We start from the raw sequence: 23,556 nt of genomic DNA, 5'->3' as shown, positions 1-23,556 counted from the left end.
TTTGGAAAGGGCTCGGTCTTTTAGTCCTTTACCCCTTGTAAGGCTTTGACCCATCCAGCTCGCGAATGAAGCCTTCTTGGAATCAACTGTCGTGTCAAACCTTGGGCAGGCTCGATGGGCATCTGATCTCGATTTGCTTGGTCTGACTTCGGTGAATCTGAATTGGAATGGTCCACATTTAACAAGTATTTAATGGGAAGCAGAAAACATTGGACGGTTTCGGTGGTTTAAAGTCACTAGTATCTAGGTCCGGTCCGACTTGGTGATTGAGTCGGATGCAAACACCCTGGAATCACAGTTAAGAGGCCCCTTAAGATATACATACATTGTAGTTTGATTTTGGTGCCAATCTATTAGAAAACCAATTTATATTGAGACTCATAAAACACTTGGAAGCCTGACAAATGAAAGATACTCCTGCAAGAGTACAATATCTTTTGGATTTAAGAAATTGCATATATTAGCAAAAATTATATATTTCCGGGGAACATACCATCCATTTACTCCCTCTACCGTCTATCATTGATGCAACGTCACGCACATGGTACACCTATCCCGGTAAACATCGCACAAAGATGAGATAGAATAGACCTTGGGAGTTCCATGCTCTCCCTGACAAAATGGAGTGACTCTCTCTCTCTCTTTTGACGAAAGACAGCAATGGGCACGTATAGCATAGCACATTCCAACAGGAGCAAATTGTACACTTGGCTTTTTTTCTTTTTTTTTTTTTGTAATTCAGTGGGAGAAGTCAATCCCTTTTTTGTAATTCAGTGGGAGAAGTCAATCCCTGCCTGTTTTTTCAAAAAAAAATTTGTAATTCAGTGGGGGAAGACAGCCCCTCCTGTTTTTTCAAAAAAAAAATTTGTAATTCAAATAGAATAGGTGTTTTTTCAAATAGATTAGGACTTAACCTCTTGAAGGTATTAGCAAGTTGGTAGGTATTAACAAGTTGGTGTTAGTGATGAGAATGAAAACCACAGCGTGGTAATTAGAGTGTGGGGTGCTACCCCCACGACCAAGCCCCTTTCCACACTTATTTCCTCGAGCAAAACCTCAAGTGAAAATTTTAAGAATCACTTTATAATGGGTGCCGCTTGCATAAGTAACAAACCTTAAAAGATTCAAGCAAAGTGCACCTCCGGCTTTGTCCAAAGATGTAATTTTAGCATCCAAAATTTCAACATGATCTGAAAATCTATTTCACATCTAATTGATAATATATAAAACTCAAAAGCCAAGCCAAATCGGATAGATCCACACACAATTGAAATATTAAAAATGGATGGTCTAGATAATGTATTACGAGAAACACCATTTTTGGAATATAATTTTTTTTTTATTTCCATATTAGTGCATCTTAAAGTAGAGATGATCAATTAGAGGCGAACAATTCTTTTAAATTGATTTATTTGGAGTGCCATCACCACAAACACTGTTCAGTATTTGGAGATGATTTGTATCAAGCACTTCTAAAGTGTCCAACGAGTGTGTGTGTATAGTTTTTTTTTTTTTTTTTTTCCTTTTTTCTACCTCCCCAAAATTTACTCCCAAGTGCGATTAGGCCTGAGGGTGCAAATGTACAATCCACTCACATAAGAGCATATAGTCATTTGGCTATAACAAAAACTACTGACAGAAATTGAGGCACCCAACTTCCGTGAATAAGAAAAGCAAAGAGAACAGGCTTGGTTGGCCAGTTTATACGAGAGCATATGATCCCCTTATGTTACATTATTTAAAAAAGAAAAAAAAAAAAAAAAGATACGATCCAATCCCTATATTTGATTTTAACACCCAAAATCCTACTCAGGCCATCCATGGTGAAATTTCCACCCACCCATGACTTACAACATACAAATTTTTCACATAAAGGAAAAATAAAAAGAAAGACAACAAGAAACCAAAGAAACAACACCACAAATAACTTGTCTTTGACCTCTATACTCAATTATCAAGAGATTAAAAAACAAAAACAAAAATAAAAACAAAAAAAAAAGAGACCACAATGGCGCATCAACTAGCATTGACTGAAAAACTCAGCTTTTGTATCTGTTAACAACAAAGGAATGTGTAAGAACTATATATAACAATAACAACAATAATAATAATATAATAATAGTAATAATAGTTAATAGTAACAGTAATAGTAATAGAAAAAGTAATAATAATAGTAGGAAAAGTATACAATAAGATCATTTACTTTTGGTACAAGGTGGTCACAAATAATCTTTGACAATTGGATATCAAATTGGATAGTTGCATTTATTTCTTGACCAAGCTCAAAGTTCAAAAGAAATTTTTCGAACTTTGTCACACATCCAAGCTATTAGATTTTACAGCAGATGGTTGTAAGTAATTATGACACTGTATACAATTCCATAATAATAATAATTTGACAATGGCAGAAAGTACTTTCCTCTACTGCAGATGGAAACTCTTAGTGGTTTGAACCCCATAAGAACCACCAAGCCAACTCATAATTGCCTGAGTCTGGCTCAAGTTTTAAGACCCTAACAAATCCAAAGGGAGTGGCCCAAATTCGGGCAATCCTCCCAACCCAGGTTCCATGTCATTCATTTTAAATAAAATTGGCCCAGCATTGCCTCACACTCAGCCAATTCTCTAACTGACTTGGGCTCGGGATCCTTGCAAGTCCGAGCCCGAGATCACATTTGTAAACAACAGTTTTGAACTTTTTTATTTTATCTTTCTATTTTTTTCAAAATGGAGAAGGTTTTCCTTATATTCTCCGAACCCAGTAGCTTTCCACAAAGCTATACACAATGTGTATGAGTTAGTTACGTACGTATAGAGCACATCCGCCATCCATTCAGAAAAAGGATGGTGGAGATGAACCTTGTACAGACCAGATCGAACAAATGCCAGAGCTGTGCCATACAACAACTTGTCTCCAACATCTGTTTTCTGAAAGGACGATGGATACTCCGCCTATGTATATCACAGCAAATACGTACATGCTTTACTTCATTCTATTCGTTCTATATAACACAGAGAAGTGCATCATGTCAACAAACTTAGGAGACGACATCCACGCCTAACACATAGGAAGCTAGATGCTTCTCTTCAACATCTCTTATTTGAGATGCCACAATAAAAGTACCTCATGAGATAAAATTCCACCTTTGACATTTCTAAATGATGTACAGTTACGTGTCTTAAAGAGCAATTTTGGGATTGCATGTTTGATAACTAGTATTCGTGTGAGCCACTTAGGATGTGTCCATGTCCTTGTAACATATTCTGCATTAAATTGAAGTTTAAAGAATAAGGAACTTCAGTAGATAATTGATAAGGCTTGAGAAACAAACCTGGTTCACAAGCATATCTATCTGCTCTCTATACATCTCCTTCAAGTCGAAAATATCTGCTCGGAGTTCTTCCAACTACATTGCCAATAAAAAGATCCAAAATTAGAAATTAAAAAATGGACAATTAATGATTCAAGTGAGATATATATATAAAGTTTCATCTTATGGTGCATGCAAGACCCAAGAAAAAAAAGAAATGGATAATAATTACAAAATAAGAATCATAATATATTGGATTGTCTACAAAGAGAACATTTACCTTTTGTACAAGGATGTCACAATCATTCTCGTCGCTTAGATTTCAAATGGGTGGTTGCAGAAGTATTATTGATTAGACACAAAGTTCCAAAAAAAAAAAAATCTCGAACTTCGTGACTCTCCCCAAGCCATTCAATTTAACATCTAATGAGTGGGAATAGTTGTGACCTCCTTGTGCAAAAGTTAAATGGTCTCTTTGTAGACAATCCGTAATATATTTTCATATTATTACCCATTCTTTTAGTACAGTGGAAAACCATAGGGAATTGGAAGATTTATGCTCGTTTGTCAACATTCTTTTTGGTTGAGTAAAAAGACCATTGGCCGGATCACTAAAACATGGATAGCCAAACTAAGATTCTATTATGAAAAATCAGAATATTACCTAAATAATAATAAAGGGATCAGTTTATGGATGTGAAAAGTAGCATGTTTCCCTGTCTATCAAAGAACAAAGGGGGGACTTCAATTTTGCCACAAGTGTCTCATACATTAAAAAATACAACTTTTGTTTATGTATGACAAGATTACCACCCAACTCTCCAACTATGCTCAATTATTGCCACTTTTTTAACATTTCCAAGTATGTCCTTCCCCTCAAAGCCCGAACCAGGAATTTCAGACGTTTTCCCTCTCCACACTCCAACACCTGACTAGCAAGCTGTCTCCATGTATCAACTGTGAACCACAAAAGTTAGGCTCTCTCCTCTAGCTGTGGCACCAAATTGGAGAGAGAAAGATGATTTTTGCTGATCGACTTTGGGTTTGGTATAGAAACAGAGATCTTGAAATTTTTGGGTTTGAGAGAGACTGATGGTTTCCACCTGGTAGTCCTTGCTACAGGGAGAAAAATCAGGGAGTTTGGGGATTCATTAGGAGAATACATAGCATTTGAGAAGAGATGAAGGGCACTTCTGGAACTAAAATGTGCAAAATCCAACACTAAAGAAAGATGACTAAAAGTTGGGCAAATTTTGAAATGCATAAAACAAAAGGTGGTAGTTTTAAATATATAAAAAGCTCTAAGTGGCAAAAGTGAGGTTTGCTCCCCAAAAGAGAAGTAACATGATTACCTCTTCATCACGTTCACCCATGAGCTCCAATGCAGAGGAGTGTCTCCGCCTCAACGCTTCTAGCTCTGCCCGTAAACCAGGCAACACAGCAACCTCTGTATGCAGTTTCTCACACTGCATACAAATGCCAAACCTCATATTAAAAGCCCAAAATAAGCAGGACAAGACAAAGCAAATCAAATCTCTCTCTCTCTCTCTCTCTCTCTCTCTCTCTCTCTCTCTCTCTCTCTCTCGATATATATATATATATAGGGAATGGACGTGGAGAGAAGTAGTCCGAAAAGATATGGGGATTTATAGTCTCACTGAGGATATGGCCTTTAATAGAATAGAATGGCGTACCAGGATTCGTGTAGCCGACCCCAATTAATTGGGAAAAGGCTATAATGATGATGATGTGTAGACACACACACACACACAAGTGCAAAATTCCCCACCTCAAAAAAAAAAAATTATGGACGAGGCAAACAACTTAATGAAATAAAATTAGAAGAATATTGACCTGTGCTGTCATTTTCACTAACTCCTCGGCAAGAGAATCACGGATAGACTCCAAAGATGACTGGGACAAGTGCATTAAACAAATTAGCTTAAAAGGCTTCGTAAAGTATTCTACAAGACATTTCCACTAGTTGGACATATTCTTTTATCTTAGAAATATGACTCAAAAAGGCTCAGTAAATTTTCTCAAGAATAATAATACTTGGTTTACCAAAAATAAAAACATACATATCACCAATAAGATAATGGTCAAGGGCAATTATTCAAAGGGCAAAAACATTTTACTGCCCTGATGAACCAATCAATAATCCAAATGCAGAGATAATCATTCGAGCTAGATGGCCAATGAGATACAGGATTCATGAATGATATTTTAATTTTCTCCATTTTGCTAACTGATATTTGGGTTGAAATCATGGGGAATTCAAAATAACACCACACTGAGCGGTTACTCGCAACAAAATTTTTATCAATGCAACCATAAGAAACTACAACTTCTAATGGCATGCTAAACTTAAACTACTCTCTTACATTGCAAAATAAATAAATAAATAATGGTATGAAATTTTGCTTTCCTCCCTGGACCATGATTTGGAACTCCATGTATTTCTGAAATCAAATAAAAACCATATAACATGCAAATGGTGCTTCAAATAATTGCATTTCTCCATTTTGTTTTTGTTTTCAAATTCAAAAAATTCCTATGGACTCTAAAATCATTCAAGGGAAGTATACTACAATCCAATGGACTATGAAGAACAAGCATCCATTCGATTCATGAGTGTGTGATGAAATCATGGATGGTGATAGAAAGAATGGAGCCATCAGAGCAGGAGATAACCCAATGGTGGATCCCGTCCACCACCATCCACCATTTCATCAGACAATGAGATCACTGCAACAAAGATTATAGTTACTTTCCCATTCCTCAAAGTCAAGCGTTTGGAGAAAGGGCAAAGGATAAGGTTATGCATACCAATCGAGAAATATATGACATGAGTTCACCATCTTTCTGGCGGAGGGCAGATTCTAAGTGCTCAATGGTACCAGGAGTCATGCTCTTCCTAAAAAAAGGTGACGCATTTGTCGCAGAAGGAATGCTCCTCTCTGAAATAGCACCATCAGAAGACTCCAAAGATGCCTGAAGAAAAAAGCTCTCATCCATGCTGCTTATACTTCCAGCACTAGAAAGTTTCCTTATAGGAACTCCAGGTCCTGTAGATAAAAAGCATATAAGAAGGTAAATATAAACATAAACAGCTTCCGGAACACCTGCATAAATATTGGACTGGTCAATTTTTTACTAATTTACCATTTTACAGCCACACTAGTAGGACAATCAAAAGCACTTTTATTAAATGGGAGACATTAAAATATGCACTTAGTAAGATGATCAGTCCAAGCATTCAAGCACTGGCTTAAGGTTTCAAGTTTCTGAAGCATGCATATCTAGATGCTGTTTCCAAATATACAAGAGAAACATGTAGATATGACATTGTCCACGTACCATTATCAAGAAAAGAGTTTGTATACTTAATTGTTGGGGCTCTATCAGATGATACAGGCTTTTCTAAGTGAGCAATTCTTTCTAACTCCAACCTTGCAGCCTTTTCTTGTTCTAGCTCCTGAAATCAAAAATTTCAGGGTTAAGTGATGTTTGCTCAGTAACATGAATCTAATGTTACACATATCTCACTCCAATATCAAATGATCACTTTAAGTCTTTAACACACCCAACAACTGTTTACCTTCTCTATGAGTTCTCGGTGAGAAGCCTCTTCAAACAAATCCTGCTTATGTTTATTTCTCAATTCCTGAATTTCTTTTTCAAGTTGCTTTGCTCTCCCTTCATGGGTAAGAGCTGTTTCCTGTGTAGCAAGGCATTCTTGTCGATTTTCAGATGCTCGTTGCCTTTCCTTCTCAAGTGTTCTAGTCAGTTGTGTTTGCTCAGCTCTAAGACATGAAACCTGAAAAATGTATCCAAATTAGTCAATATCTAGGGCAACCTTCTTTTGCAACCACCATCATGAAATTAAAAATAAAAATTTAAAAAATTTAAATATATATATATATATATATATATATATATATATATATATATATATATATATATATATATATATATATATTACAAGGAATCATGTTGGAATTTTCAGAGTTGGATTTTAAGAATTTTGGGAGTGAAACCCAAGAAGAAATAGAGAATTTTGGAGGTTTGGGATTGCATGTGTGTTTTGGAGGCTTTTAAGACAGGCTTGGATTCTTAGGCTTTGAATGTTAGAGCCTTTAATATCAATAGCTCACGTTCTTTAAGGGAGATTAGAAACCACCGCTAGCAGCACTATAAATGTGGGCTTGTATCAGAAGAAATCTACAGTCACCATTGGATGGGGGTGGGGGGGGGAGGAGTAAAACAAACATGTTAAACACCTGAGCTTCCAAAACAGCCATTCGAGAGAGAGTTTGAGAAAGGCGGTCATTCATGGACCTCTCACTCTCCTCAGCAGCCGCAGCCTTTGCCTCAGCCTCCTGAAAGGAAATAATAGTAATACATATTAGAGCAATAATGCATAATATGGAGGGAAAGGATACAAGAGTCATCACCATCCGATGAAACAACGGAAGATGATGGAATCTGAGAAGGACCACCAGAATATAACATTACTCTGTTGGTGTGCCCCACTCTCTCTCCCCATTCATTTCAGTGGACAGTGATAAACCTTATAGACTACAGTTTTGCATGGTCCACTGCTTAATAATATCACTTTCTCTGATATGAATACATAGAGCCATTTTTCATCAACACTCCAGTCAGATGAAGCACAAACCTGAAGACGAGAGTTCAGGGCTCTCTCCACGCCAGCCCAAGCTTCTGCCTTTCTAGCTGTTGTCTCCTGTTTTTATTCCAAAAATAATGCAACCCAATGTTTTCCTGTAAGATATCCACTAAACTGTTCCTTTGAGCATTGAACTAATTCACTCATAAAACTTCACAGCAAATGATTGGTTCATGAAAGGGAAGTATGCTATAACCCAATGGACTATCACTGGAACCGATAGTCCACAGGGGTCGTCGCCGTCCAATGAAATCATAGTGACAGAGACAGTGGAACCCATGGGATCACGACCTGTTCTGGGCAGGTGGCTGCCACTCCATCACCATCCGTCATCAGAGAAGATGATACCCCAATAGACAACGAATATACCAAGTCCATTTGCTTGTACCATGCTTTCCCTTTATAAATTTGACATCAAAAGAATGGCTAAGGGTATAATGTGTATGACCTGGATAGCCTCAATTTGCCTCAGAAGAGGCCTCGTGGACTCAGGTACTTGTGTAATCAATTCTTCACAACGCAACTCACTGGCCTGAAGATCAGTTTAAGAATATCATAGATAACTTCAGTGACTGATCAACCAGGAAAATAATATCTCACAGAGTTCTCTAGAATGATTAACCATACAATACAGTCTGACTAAGAAACCATGATAAGAATATGTCACAGAGCTCTAGAATGATTAACCATAGAAGACAGGATGACAAAAAATACCATGCTGTGAACATCTCACAAAGCTCTCTAGAATGATTAACCATACAAGACAGATTAAAAAGGGAAAATCCAACCATAATCCAATGGATTATGAAGTAAATTACACCAAATGGACATCCACCCTCCATTCCTGCTGACAGAGTGAAGATTACCACAGTGGGGACCCACCAGGACCTTCACTCAGGTGCATTTTCATTCCAGAAATTTATTTAAACAGCCTATCATTGAGAGCAGACAGTTGATGTACCTAGCATACTACATTGGATTATGATATACTTCCCTAAAAAGAAAGCAGACAATATACAGCATGTTAGCTACATGAAGTACAACTCACTTGATAACGCTTTTGGAGATCATCAATGTCTCTTCGAAGCATATCTTCACGGAAAACAGCCTACAGCATCAAACCAGATTATAATATCACGTTTTGTAAAACATAACAGAAATGGGTCGAGAAAATCTATAGAAGAGTGCCTGGAGCACCACATGCCTTAACCACACATTTTTGTCAATTACTGTTTTAACCCTTGTCCAGTATACAAACCATTAGGCTAGGTTAACGCCACCATTCAATAAATAGTCATAAACCTCGGTTCTTGAAACAACAAACAACAAACAAGAGTGAAAATTGCCACCGTCAATCATATCTTGTTTGTTGTTTCAAGAACCGAGCTTTACTAGTAACAAGATAACATTGACGGTGATCAAGAGATAGTAGGATCCACTATTGGGCTAATGTCCTGTTCTGGTGATTCCGACACTATCCATCACCTTACATTTTGTTGGACGATAATCCCCAACAGAAATAGAGCTGGGTAGCCACAGTGGAGATGTTGCTTCTGGAGTTCTATGTGATCGCTAAATACCAATGAAACTGAAGGGAAGTTTAATAGGACGGTTGATGGAACCAGCAATTCTTTATGGCATAGAATGTTGGGCAGTCAAAAAACAACATATACCCATAGAGTGAGTGCAGCTGAAACAAGGATGTTAAGATATATAAGCGGTAAGACCAGAAAGGATAGCAACATACATCCATAGAGTGAGTGTAGCTGAGACAAGGATGTTGAGATAGATAAGTGGCAAGGCCAGAAGGATAGAAGTCAAAATGAATACAACCGCGGGAACTTAGGGGTGGTTCCAATAGGCGATAGGATGAGGGAAAGTAGACTTAGGTAAGCTGCCATATGCAATACTGACCTAGAACAACACTTGTTAGGAGGGGCGATTTGGTTCAAGTAGAAGGCTCTAAAAGGCAAGGGAAAGGCCCAAAGGACATGGATGAAAGTAGCGAGAAGAGATGTGGTGACTTATGGTCTGATTGAAGGTATGGCCCTTAATAGAGCGGAATGGCAAAACATGATTCATGTAGCTGACCCAAGTAATTGGAATAAGGCTCGGATAATGATGATGATGATGACCACAATAGACTATAGTTTTCCATAGTCCACAGGATGGTAGTATACTGCACAAACAAAACTGATAGCTCCAAAAACCTACATGACTGCAGAGTTCATGCAGGTGCTCCAAGCATTGTTTTGAGCTTTTGATATTTTCCCAAATTCATATTAAGACCTAACTACAAAAAACAAAATGCTATTTTTATTAGCATATGGCCTCAGCCAAGTTTGTGTATGCTTCTCTCCTTAAGTCAAAACTCCCAGTCGTATAGAAACTAAATACAAAGCACCTGTTGCTCTGTTCTGCTGAGGGTTTGCCTTAGTTCATCAAGTGTCTGCACTAGTGTGGCTTCACGATCTGCGGCTTCCCTTAATCGACGTTCAAGCTCAGCTTTGGCTTCATTATTTACACGTGCCTCAGCCAATGCTTCGGCTTCCTTGGCTGCATTGAGAGCATTGGTATAATACTCTTTTTGTGCAGCAAGTTCAGCCTGACTCCTCTCTACTGTTTCTTGTAGCAACTTTTCAGTTGCTGCCTTGTCTTTTTTCATGCACTCAACTTTAGATTCTTCTACCTGAAAAATTCCTACTCATAAGATTATAGAACTGAATTTCTAAACAAGTAAAACTTAGATGAAATGTAACCAAAGCAACTTAGATGGTGAGAATCGCGTTACGGAGGTACACTGTTTTAATCCAAGTTCCATAATTAGACATCTTGACTAGTATTTTAGGGCTTCTTTAGTATTTTCTTTAACTTAATTTCCTCCACAGCCTGAAAAGGTATGTTTAGCCAGTTGAAAAGAACAGATTCAGGAATTACTTCAGTTGTATCAACTCATAGAGTATGTCAGACAAACTTTCTAACAATTAGTTTTAAGAGACTACCAATGCTATAATATAAGTCCTCTGGCCCTCAAATTTTTATAGAGGAAACACCCATTACTTTACCAAATTATTTTATGGAAAAATTCAAATGATGCAGATAATGTAGACATTGCATGGTGATTTCAAAGATTATAACATCCATCATTAATTATACCAACCCAAAATAGAAATCATAGTTCATGACAACATACCTGAAGCCTGGAATTCAATCTTTGTTTTTCTTCTTCAAACTCTCTTATCTGATTTTCCATAAACAAAAGGGTGTAAGGGACAAAAGTGGTCATTCCAACGATGTATTCAATGCCACATAATGGAACAGCACATAACATAAAAATTTCTCCCACACCTGTGCCCGTAATTTCCTTATTTGGGCCTCTTGAGCAGCTTGCCTTTTTGAAAGCTCCTCACCTGCACACATGAGTTTTTTCCTTATGAGGCTACAAATACTTATATGTGACAGTGCAGTTTTTCGTAAACGAGTAAAGCAGTAAATGTTTCCTCAAAATATCTTGTGATTTGTTTACAAACAATGATTAATTATTGAGAAAGGGCACTAGGAAGAGGTCGTCAGGGTGGCAGGTACCAGAACGTGACATCTAGAGTTCCATTCTCACCAGGTTCCCCGTTAACATTCAAAAAAAGAAAACAAAAAACAATCATTAATCATTAAATAAAGACCACTGTGAGACTGTTCAAATTAGCTGTGAATGGTGGATTTATAAAATATGTGGTTTCTTTCTACTATAATTAGTTTTTATGGGTAACTTGGTTATTAACTAAGGTTGTATATGGTACTATAACTAAAAGACATTTGGTATTTTTGTCATCTTTATAAGGGCATATTAAAATTCTTATTAAAATGATATTGTACTAATAAAGTTCCAGGATGCATTTCCAGAATGCCATTCTACTTTTATGAAATTTCAAATATATCCTTATGTTGCCTATATAAAAGCAGGTTTTTTATTAAAAACGTTAGATTTTTAATAAAAACACATCACAACATATTCTAATTTTAACATTTGTATGTGTGTGGGTGTGGGTGTGTGAGTGTGTATGTGTATGTATGTATGTATTTCACAAATTCCTTTTTTTTTCCAGAAATGTAATTACCATAAAACTATCAACCTTCCATCTTCCGGGGTATACAACTAAACTGATTCCATTTATATCATTTGCCATGGTGTATGGCAAATCCCACATTCCCTCTCTCGAGCATATGCCTCACTTTCCCAAAACATATAAGCCCCACTGGCCACTGGCCTATTGATAAGCTTAAAACACCTCTGCATCATTATGCCATATTCCTTCAGTCATTTGGGAAGCTTGGATGCACCTTTATCCCCCGAAAACACGATTGACCAAATAAATCATAATGGACCTTTCCTTGGAGCTACATGTATCAACCACATACCAAATCCAACACCTTAAAAAAAACTGTACATAGCTATGTGATAAAGTAAGTCCAATGAACATGAAAAAATCTTGGTGCTCCACAACTTCAATTTCCAACAGGAAATAGCTTTTTATGGTAGGAAATGGGGAAAATAGAGAAAAAATACTTGTTGTAGAGAAGAATCCTAAGCCTTGACAAATAGTTAGGTTTATGATAGAGAAAAGCAATAGAGATGCCGTAATGTTTCTTCGAGAAAGGGAATCTTTGTCCAGTCATAATATATATAACTAAAGTCGAAAATTCACTTCCAATAAATAAAATTAACTGGGACAAATAAGAAAAATACAAGATGACTAAAACAAGTCATCTCACAGCTCCCAACAACAGATATGAGCAGAGGGACAAAAGAGTAAAATTCTTTCAAAGGACTACCTTCAGCCATGACTTGACTTATAATTTCATCTTTCTCTTTTAAAAGAGCCGCAGCATCACTTTTTTTGTTTTGCTCTCTTCTCAATGTATCTCTCTCCTTTGTAAGAGCATAAACCTGCAACAAGAGCAGGATGAAAAGGCGGCCAAACAACGCCCAGGAAGGAATAACCAAAAAAACAACAACTAGAAACTGATGCAAATGCAGCAGGTAACGAAACTTTCGTCAAATGTTTATGGTGTGGTAAAGAGCCAACTTTGAACTTGTGTTTCTACAAAATGAAACAGAGCTATCAAAGCCTGAAAATAGCCTGAGCAACTAATCTGGCTCTCGCTAGAGGGCATAGCAGATAGAAGATCGGCTAAATGCTGGAAGACTTAGATAGTTAGATGACATTGCTATCATAATTATGCTACATTGGCTGGGCAAACTAGGTCAACTATGAGCAAATGGATATTGGTTAGCTTCAATGGTTATACATGTTGCTCAAGTTTTGCAAATGCCAGATCCAAGACGCAATCTTCATTTAAAAAATTCAATTTTCTGCTCTACGATTAAACAAGACAGAACCCTGACAGAATATGTCAGGTGAAGATACTCAAAAACTAAGATACCATAATTGGACAAGTGATAATAAACTAATATAATGCTTGAGTTATCAAAAAAACTGTAATAATTACTGAATACTTAACTATAATAAAAAATTTGAATACTTAACTATAATTAAAATTCTTGTGTGTGCAACCACATCTTCAAACTTTTGAAACAACACCAAGGATAGTTCATCTGTTCCTTGTTCACACCTGACACACAAATTGTATTTAGAAATCTAGATTAAGTAGCTGCTTCTTTAATATGAATAACTCATTTTTGTAATGCAAGGTTCCTAGGTCGCACTTGACAAAAATTTCCCCAAATGAACTCTTGATTAAATAGTTGCTTTGCTTTCCTTTTATAAATGTCACTTTACAATAAAAGGATGTGGATAGAAAACAAGCTAGAGGTCCTACCCTTTGAAATCCAGGTTATAGAATATCTTTAAGCAGTTGCTTCAACATAATATACAAGCAAACATTTCATTCCTTATCGTGTTAGTACTTAATCATGTAAGAAACATTTTTTTTTTTTGAGGAAAAGGTTAACTGTGTAAGAAACAAATATAGTTTTCTTTTTTCATTAGTTTCTCAAGGGATCAGCATAAATTTTATGAAAGAAAATCAACATGGAAGAAATAACATTTCCCATCATGAAATACCTTCCTTTCCAGAGTCGCCACCCTCTGATGATACTCTTCTCTCAGTTTATCAGATTCTGTTTCTGAAGATTTTCTCTGATGCATAATAGGAAAGAATAGTCATAACCACATAAATCCAAAGCCTCTTTTTGTAACGAACATGTTATTCTAACATTAGCTATTACTCATACTAAGAATAATTAATGAGAAATGTACATGTCCATACCTACCTTCAATTCCTCTACAGTAGACTTTAGCTGCTCATTTTCATTCATCAACGTAGCAATCGTATCAGCCTTTGACTGCAAATGACAGTATACAACATGGACTATGAGTTTGAGGAGACAAGCAAAAAAAATAACTGAGATTTTCTTCTCCACACAAATGAGTGGAAATCAAAATAAACTATCACGACTAGAGGTGTCAATAAGGCCAAAACCAGTTGCAAGCTGGCATGGCTAGGCTCATAAAGTCATAATGAGCCAAGCTTGTGCAATATTTTTTGGCTCAACATGCCAAGCCAAGCAGAGTATACTACACATTTATTAAACAAGCCAAGTAAAGCTGAGAAAAGTTCAGGCTAAACCACAACTTGGGATAGTTTACTACATTGTACATACAATATATATTGAATATTATATTAAACCTCACATCAAATTCAAGACTCGATTTCAAGATATATATTGCCTCGTTTATGGTCTTGTGCTCAGCTTGTTTATGGCTTTAGTCAGCTCATCTCTGGGCTTGTTAAGCAAGCAGAGCTCAAGTTTATCTGCCCTTTAATCAGGCTGAGCTCAAGCAAACGGAAGAATCATAGAAGTTCAGTTCCTTTTTTAATAAATCCAACAACACATTTTAATATCAAAATATAAACAGTAGTGGTGAAGCTACAGATGCCAAACACTTAAATCTGGTAAGTACATTAACCTAATTATTTGTAAAAATGATATACCTGAGATTGTCTTGCAGCTCCTTGCAATGCGGCCTCCATTGATTGCAGTTCCATCTTCAGCTTCTCTATTTCAGCATTTGAATCCAGAAAATCAGTTAAGGTGTGATCAAAGCCTCTCGGTGGCTCCATATGACCATAATCCACGATATTAACACTAGAATCATTTTTTTCTAATGTAGTTAATGACCCACTATCTGGTGTAACTGATTCAGAGGCCATATGGGACACATCTGAATCAATAACATTTGAGACAGTACTGCTTAATGGCTCGCTGACACTTTCATCCTTTAAGTCCTCAACAGGGTATAAATCAGAAGCCACCTGCTCATCAATTATTTGACTAATTGTGGGTTCCTCTGTTTCCTTTCCTTGTTCAATAGGGATTCCTTTCAAATCAACCCCATCATGAGATTCATCCTTTTCAACTTGTTCTTCAGCATCAGGGTTTACTAGCGTGGATGCCCCACCTTGTAATTCTTCAATGGGTTGACCGAATTCCTTACTATCTTCTTGTATCAATGGTTGCTGAGCTGGTTCAAGAGTTTCTTGATCAATGACACCTGAAACACCTTTGTCATCTGAATTTGAGCTTAATTCTACTTGTTGCGCGAGTTTCAGCGAACTAGACTCCTGTTCATCAATTACAACTTCCTCTGGCACATGTTTTGAGGCCTCAATAACATGTATTTGTCCTTCAGTTCCCTGAATTTCATGGATCTCATCTTGCCCTGTGGATGAAGCACTCTCAGTAGGGACAGTTGTTGACGAATCCTCAGCTAATGTCTTACTGGGCTCTTCAACTGATGACAAGTCAACTTTTTCTGAGGGCTCAATTGCACTATCTCCACTCTTGTGCCCCATAAAGGCCATGACTGGATCGAAGGAGGGCCACGATCCAGAAGCTAGAAAATGATAAACCAGTACAATGCAAAAATCAGCTCATCCAATTTCAAAACAAAAATAGTGCTCATACTCTACATATTCTTAAGCAGAATATATATCCTTCATAAAGCGAGTGAGAGTTGCAAAGAAAAGGAGCAAGAAGAAGGATCTCTGCTTTCTTTGTGGCGTGAAAACCCCGTATATTATATGACATAAAAATAGATATCTATGTTCAACAAAAGTAAATGATATTAGAACCTTAAATAGATTCGTGAATGGCATGCAAATCCACCACAATATGAAAGGGGAAAATTTTATATGTTACAGTACTCGTCATTCTTCATAAAAAATCGAAAATCATAATTTAAAAACAAAAATAAAAACCCACCAATCATTAAGGAGTAGCAAAAAACAAATCTCTATGTTGCACACATGGAATGAAATCCTAAAAATTATCGTCATCCAAGCCTTATCCCAATTAATTAAGGTCAGCTACATGAAATCGTAAAAATGTGTAACAAAAATAAAAGCATAACAATAAAAGATTAGGATTCCAAACAAGTTAACATAACCCTTTAACTAAATAAAAATTTGTAAAGACAAAAATAACTTTTGCACGGTACCACGATACATTACATGTATCGGCCCATAGTTTTACTAAGCAAAGAACCTAAAACTTGACCCAGATCATAAATAATTTCCAATATGGCACCTGTCTAATACAAGGAAGTAAGAAAAACAAAACAAGCAAAAAGAAAAGGACCCATATTTATAAAATTGGCAATACAAAGGCCTATATCAATTATTGTTCAGATAAATTGTAGAATACCAAAAGAACAATAAAGAAAAACACGGTGGTCTTATAATGCAACAAGAATTTCTCAACCTGATTAAACTTCGAGTTTCCAAAACAAATCTTAGATCCATGCATAGAATCAACTTGTAAAACCAATGTGAATCTAGAATTACCAACTATTTTTTCTACACAAAGTCACAAACATTTTGCCAGTGATTTGATTTGATATTCTGAAACTCAATGGAATAGTTCTAATAAGGAAGAACTACCTTCACCGCCATCTGACTTCTCCTCCAACCCAAGAGCACTATCGAAATTCTTCTCGATATTCTTCACACTCTCGCTCAATTTGTTCACTGCACCGGCTAAATCAGGGAAGCCCCCTAAAGACACCTTCCCTAACCATGCCATTTTCTGTGAATTGAACCCTCGGCCTTAACGCAGGGTCTCCACCTCAACTACATAGGAAACCCTAGAATTCCAAATTCATCAAAGAAGCATGAGCATGTCATGTTAAATGAGATGAGAACATCGAGAACACGAAAAATGAAGTAGATATATATAGGAAAAACTCATTATTTAGAGAGATTAATATATGTATATATGTATAGAGAGAGAGGGTTAGAGAGAGTTGAATTCTGAAGAATAACAGTTGTATGAGTAAGAAAACAGTTGCAAATACATCAACTGAACAAACCACCAATATATCAGATTAAAAAGATAAAAGGAAATGCATAGTTAATTCTTATAAATGAAAGAATCCAAGTCTTAGGGAAGCAATGAAAAATAAAATAAAATAAACTCAATAACAATGTATGTAATGAACTGATAATTAACATCATATATGGAACAATGTATGTAATGAACTGATAATTAACATCATATATGGAGCACTTATATATATGATAACAGCTGAGAAAACCACCTAAATACGAGATTAAAAAGATACAAGGAAATGCACAACAAATTACGATAAATAAAAGATGCTCATTATTTGGGAAAAAATGAAAAATAAAATAAAATAAAATAAAATAAATAAACCCAATACCAATATATGCATGCTACGCAATTAATGCAAAATTAATTAAAATCATAAATTGAGCATTCTATGTTTATGATAAAACAAATGCATTAACACAAAAAAAACAAAAAAGAAGAAAAAGAAAAAGCAAAACTTCAGAAGAATGGTAAAAAAAAAAAAAAAGCTACAGTTCAATAAATATCACCGCCCAATACCCTTAGAATGGAGCACAAAAAATCCCAATCCCCAATAACAAATTTTAATAATTGATTAAAGAATCCCATGATTCAGGCTCGGAAATCAAATCCAGCAAAAAGCAATGGATTAAGATCCAAAATAAGTAGCACCCAAATTCACAAACAAAAGATCCAATAACAATATCTGTCTAATTCTCTGATTTCTTCGCTAAAAACTACACCGAAGATTGAATTGATTCGGAAACTGGAAAATAAAACAGAAAAATAAGAGAAAGAGAGGGAGAGAGAGAGGCCACGTACCCATAGATGCACATCGCCAAGAGATCTGTGTATTCAAGAGAGAGAATGTGTGTGAGAAATGGTGCTCTTTCTCTCTCTCTACACTTTAAATCTGTGAAGGTTGTTAATTATGGTAATTGTAAAAGTAAAATCCAAAACAGGAAAAAGTTCAATGGCAATTCGTGTATTTGTGAGCAAAAATGTTTTTTGATAGGTACCTACATGAGAGTACATTTAGAAGGTAACCACCGTATTAAAAAAACTAAATTAAAACAAAATTGTACATGGCATAACCCTTTAAGTATAGGAAAAAGTTTACATTAAAACAAGGCCCCAAATAGCACACCTCAAAAAGTTTTAAAGAAGTTGATTAGATGCCCAAAAATCCAAAAATTAATCATTTCCAAAGACATGACAAAAAATGGATTTCAAATCCTGAAATTACTGTATTTTATAATGCACTTTTGGATGGTCAATTTTCAATTTTTTCAAGTATTCACAGATATGCTCAAAAATCTTTCAACTCTATTCGAAGGCTTTTTCGTACTTTGATTGTTTAGGGCCTCGGACTTATACGTACTACACCCACAGTTGATTATCTAGAGCGCTCGATATGAATGGATGTAGAAAAATATATATTTTAAGTCAAAAAAAAATGCATCTTGTAACACATTATGTGAATGGTTCGTTTTTTAAATTTTAAAGTGTTTTATGAATCTACATGTTATGCACCATTTGTTTATCTTTAGGTTTCATATTTAAGGTTAAAATTTGATTTTTGTTTCATCTTACGTTCTTTTTTTTTTAATGATGAAATTGCATATTTCAACAGCGTTTGCCTATGCTCCTACTTTGATTAGTTAAAGAAAAATGTTTCATGCCGACTGGATCGCATTTGTACAATATGCGGTCCAGAGGTATAAAGCATCCATCTTAAAAATGGATGTAAATAGGTCGACTATCTAAAAACAATTGTAAATAGCGGTCCAAATGTTTTCATAATATAACTATTATTTTTAGTTTTCAAAATTTATATGTTTTTTCATATTCACGATCTTCATATTAAATATTATATATTCCCTAAAAATTAGGATCAAATTATATTTAAAAATATATTTATTACCAAACCCGCATTTGTACAGGTGCAGGCTTGGCCGCATGCTAACTGCACTCTTATTTAAATATTGTGCCCTTTAATTTAACCACCGTTGATTATTGAAAATTTTATCAAAAAGCACTGTAATTATTTGACATCTTAGCCATTTATTTTGATTTGATTTCAGAAAGCCCTCAAGCAACTTGTAATCATGAGTTAAATTAAATTTTCTCTTTAATTTGTGGATAGCAGTAACGTAAATTATGCAGTTTATAACAATATTGTCAGATTCGCTTCGGATGCCTCTTCGATTTGGAAGGGAAAGGAAAGCACTTGAGTAAAGACTTTAACATTTTTTCAAATACTGAATTAATTAAATGTACATGTGTATGAAAGCAAATCAATCAACATAAAACTCCAAATAGGCCAAATTAAATCACAAAAATAGTTTGGGCCAATGTTTGATCTTCATAAGTTGACATCCATTACAATTGATTTTTCAGTTATAATGTCCATCAAGTATGTTGTTACTTTAGTGTGTTATCAAGTGATGAAATCATTTTTTAATTTGGGCAAAAATAGTTAGGGCAGTGTTTGATCTTCGTTAGTCCTGAAATGGGTTTTCATTGTCATTACATATCAACACCAAACAGCAAATTGGTCAAATTAAAACACAATAACAGTTAGGGGCAAAACTTCAAATTTTATGCTGTTGTGGGAGAGAAAAAAAAATTGCATTGGCTCTCTCAAGAAAAAACTCAAATTTGGAATCTTGTCTGGACCATAGATATCAAGACCGAACCAGACCGGAATAGGGGTGGCAACGGGTCTGGGAAGTCCGGCTGCGCTCGGACCCAACCCACACACATATATATATATATATATATATATATATATAATTTGAATATATTTAATGTTGTATTAATTATATACATGTATTGTTATAACTAAATATATATAATTACATTTATTTAAATATTAATTAAATATTATTAAAATAATATTTATATAATAACACTATTCGGGTCAGGTCGAAGTGGACCCGGATCCGAATAGTGTTCAAATCCAATATTTGGACCTGGATCCTACCGGCTGGGTCCAATACCCATACCTATATCGGGCCATAAGTCGGGCCGGGTTGGGACCAGGTCCATTGCCAACCCTAATTACAATTGATATTCATCAAACTCGGTCCCGCCTTTTAGATAAATTTGTATAATTGCCATTTCTTTTAGTTAGGTGCAAGAACCCAGACTGATGGGTCGACCATGTCAACCATTAGTTCAAGTCACTTGTTGTTTCTATAGGTGTTTTTAATGAAATTTTAAAACAAAAAGAAAAAGAAAAAATACAATGGGAACTAGTAAAAAGTAATTAGAAACCAAGGTAAGACATGGACAAGTGCACTTGCTGATTCGGAGTTGGCTCGGGCGATTTAGAGTCAACTCGATGATTTTTAAAGCACTCAGTAGAGAGTGATAAATGGGCCGAACCTGCTTGGAACCAATGCCCAGGTTGCATCTGGTTGACTTGGACACTGCTGGGTCAGGATCAACCCAACCTAGAGTGTATTTGGGTGCGCCTGTATAGGATAAATATTATGCGAGACAGGGACCTAGAGAACAACTCTTAGTCGGATGGCTCAGATTGAACTAATGGGCAACCAACATGACAAGGGTGGAGGCCCGATTGGCCTAAACTCTGGACATGCCCGGGTCTAAGTTTGATCAACCCGGACCGAGTCTTAGCCTAGGTATATCCTTGATTATATTCTAATGAGAAAAGATTGCATGTTTGTGTGGGAGGAAATCCTAGATTCACTCTCCCTAGCAAAATCCTACTTAGTAGTATTTTAAAAACCAAAAATTTGGAGGTGTAACCTCCTCAGCTTTAGTACCAACTTAGAAAACGAAATGAAAAAAGTTTAAGTGAGATGCACAGTGTAGAAGTAAGGTACATCCAAAAAATCCACTCAAATAAAGTTGTTTATATGTCGAAAAACCTTATAATCAATCATCTCGAACGAGAGATACATAAGTATATACAAAAAAAGACATTAGGTCCTTAAAATTAGTCCACCTTGTAGTGCTTTATCTAGACCATTCACTTTGAAAATAAATTGTTTATAGATGAGTTCAATCTAGACCATATGTGAAGCTTTGAATTTCATAATTAGCAACGGATGTAGTTCTGCATCTTTTAGCAATATTTAGAGATACACGTTACTTTGATTGTTTAAAATTGACACCTTATACAAACCACACATACAAATGGAAATATAATTATATTTTTTACTGTCAAATGTAAAATCTACTTTTCAGGGAAGAGCAAACCACGAACAAGAGAGGGAAAGAAGAAAGAACAAAATGATTCAATTTAGGGTTACCCAGTTCAAGGTTGGTTTTATTAAAATACATGTAATTTGTCAATAATGTATTATTTTACCCCTTTTAGCCTTTCAATTTAATAATTTAATATCTTGCCCATTTTTAACCATTGAAAAAAACAATCATGTGTATTTTAATGCATTATTGGTAAGAAATATATTAAAAGATATATGTAACTGTAAGTACTTAATAGTTTACAATAATTTTTACATTTTCATGTCATATTTTGTCGGGACGGATGTTCACCCACAAATCTGTGTTGCACCGACGATCTAAATTGGTGATCCAAAAATTATTAAATATCAATAAATATAAATATAGGGGTTTAAAAGGTGGAGATTAAAGGGACATAATAGAACATTAGACCCGCTTAAAAAAAGAAAATAAAATTATAAGAGGAGGAGTTTTAGGAGAAAGCGGGCTGGAACCTATACCTTGCCAGAACCGGTTCGGTCTCAACCAATTTCCATCTAAATCAACGATTTGGATCGAAAATCACGGAGTTTTAGAACACCGCCAAACTAGAAACATGAAAGATTTGGATCCAACCAAGAAGAGGGGGAGAGTGGAAATGAATAGACCCCGAGTTATTATTTAAATAGCGGAAAGGGTGAGAGAAAAATAAAGAGATTAAATCCCAACCGTTGAAAACATGATGTGGGAGTACTGTGCGAGGACTTGTTTTTAAAAGTTCAAAGTTTTATTGCTCCCACTTTACCTACTTCCATATTATTTCAAGGGAAAATATCATTCAACGGGTCGGTGCCCTCTCACGAAGGTCAATATGTCACAATTAATATTTTACTTTCTAATCAGATTTTGTCCTTGGGCAGAAGACTTATTTGGAAAATATTTATCTGAAATTTTGAAAACCACCTAAAAATTGCTAGATAATTATGTTCAAAATAAAAACTTGAACTTTGAATTTTCTAACATTTAGATCTTATCATTTCAAAAGTGTAATAATTTCCATTCGATCTTTAGGCATTATTTTTTTTGAGCTAGTAGAGAATGGGGCTTATGATTATTTTTATTGTCCATAACATATTGTTTAAAGAGTCGTACTATTTGGTTTTTTCAAATTGTCCATGTTTAGGGTTGGATATCTTAAACAAACATGGGCATATTGGCAAAGCCACCATAGAGGTACAATAGGGTTGGCAATAGGCCAGGCAGCCCGATCCTAAACAAGTGAGTCTGGGCCAAGAATATCGCCCGAGGGGTACGCTAGGGCTTGCCCACCATGATTTGAGGGTGTAAGCAAGGGCTGCAACAGGTTTGCCTTGCTTGAAGCCGATGTTTTTGTTTTTGTTTTTCTCTCTGTCTATTAGGTTCGGTCAGGCCCGGACAACTCTAAGTTAGGTCCTCTTTGGCTCGATCCGGGCTAAGTTAGGCTCGCCGCAACGCTAGCCCGCCCTAGAACCAACCCATTGTCAAACATTTTTACATGCAAGGGAGGATGCATCCCTATATTTGCACTCTCGAAGGAATAATCCACTGAGATGGATGTAAATGGTGGCTCCTCCAAACACAATTAAAACAAATGCTCAAATATTTTCTTTAAAAAATTATCAAGTTTTTAAATTTTATTTTTTAACATATTAATGATCTCCATGTTAAAGATTTTATGTTCTTTAAAGATTAAGGCCAAAATCTATTTCAAAAATGGATTATTAAAGGGGGGCACATTTCTGGATTCATAGAAGCCATGTCCTTTAGCCTATCAAAATAATTTAAGACAAAAATTATCGTTCTAATGTTGGGAAACGTTCAAATCAATCATCTTGGCCTTGAACATTATAGTTGTAAAAAAAATTAACATTTCATGCCCTAAAACTATTGTATATTATAACACATTATTTAGATCGTTCATTTCGCCCCAA

General features: G+C 35.7%; 1 protein-coding gene and 1 long non-coding RNA gene across 5 annotated transcripts; both read right to left on the bottom strand.

The window, feature by feature from the left end:
* Positions 1-1,633: 1,633 nt before the first annotated feature.
* On the bottom strand, positions 1,634-17,155 carry GC5 (golgin Putative 5). Of its 4 annotated transcripts, XM_011622261.3 has the most exons (19): positions 16,963-17,155; positions 15,016-15,917; positions 14,294-14,365; positions 14,085-14,159; positions 12,832-12,946; positions 11,350-11,411; positions 11,195-11,242; positions 10,406-10,690; positions 9,050-9,109; positions 8,450-8,533; positions 7,993-8,058; positions 7,595-7,693; positions 6,913-7,131; positions 6,672-6,789; positions 6,141-6,379; positions 5,166-5,225; positions 4,664-4,777; positions 3,333-3,407; positions 1,634-2,052 (listed from the first exon to the last, which is right to left on the bottom strand). In XM_011622261.3, exons 1-19 carry the CDS (start codon positions 17,102-17,104, stop codon positions 2,017-2,019), a joined length of 2,871 nt encoding a protein of 956 aa, XP_011620563.1. In that variant the 5' UTR covers positions 17,105-17,155; the 3' UTR covers positions 1,634-2,016. The 4 variants fall into 4 exon arrangements, with proteins under 4 accessions (XP_011620563.1, XP_088722806.1, XP_088722804.1 ...); XM_088866678.1 differs by lacking the exons at positions 1,634-2,052; positions 3,333-3,407 and adding an exon at positions 3,888-4,427; XM_088866680.1 differs by lacking the exons at positions 14,085-14,159; positions 14,294-14,365; positions 15,016-15,917; positions 16,963-17,155 and adding an exon at positions 13,548-13,627.
* LOC148781890 (uncharacterized) lies at positions 3,888-4,298 on the bottom strand. The gene is made up of 2 exons (XR_016055553.1): positions 4,122-4,298; positions 3,888-4,031 (listed from the first exon to the last, which is right to left on the bottom strand). It is a non-coding gene; the product is annotated as an uncharacterized LOC148781890 (long non-coding RNA).
* Positions 17,156-23,556: the final 6,401 nt, after the last annotated feature.

The sequence above is a fragment of the Amborella trichopoda genome, chromosome 5, assembly GCF_054954075.1.
Source record: "Amborella trichopoda isolate Santa Cruz 75 chromosome 5, AtrichopodaSantaCruz75HAP2 v2.0, whole genome shotgun sequence".
NCBI lineage: Eukaryota > Viridiplantae > Streptophyta > Magnoliopsida > Amborellales > Amborellaceae > Amborella > Amborella trichopoda.
This window is presented reverse-complemented; position numbering and strand designations above follow the sequence as displayed.

What these genes read in the sequence shown, in the direction of transcription:
- GC5 (XM_088866678.1), bottom strand. Translation starts at nt 17,104, where the DNA reads ATGGCATGGTTAGGGAAGGTGTCTTTAGGGGGCTTCCCTGATTTAGCC. An exon ending in TGGCGACTCTGGAAAGGAAG is followed by an intron (nt 12,947 to 14,084) that starts GTATTTCATGAT and finishes CTCTTGTTGCAG; the next exon opens with GTTTATGCTCTTACAAAGGA. An exon ending in TGGCTGTTTTGGAAGCTCAG is followed by an intron (nt 7,132 to 7,594) that starts GTGTTTAACATG and finishes TACATTTTTCAG; the next exon opens with GTTTCATGTCTTAGAGCTGA.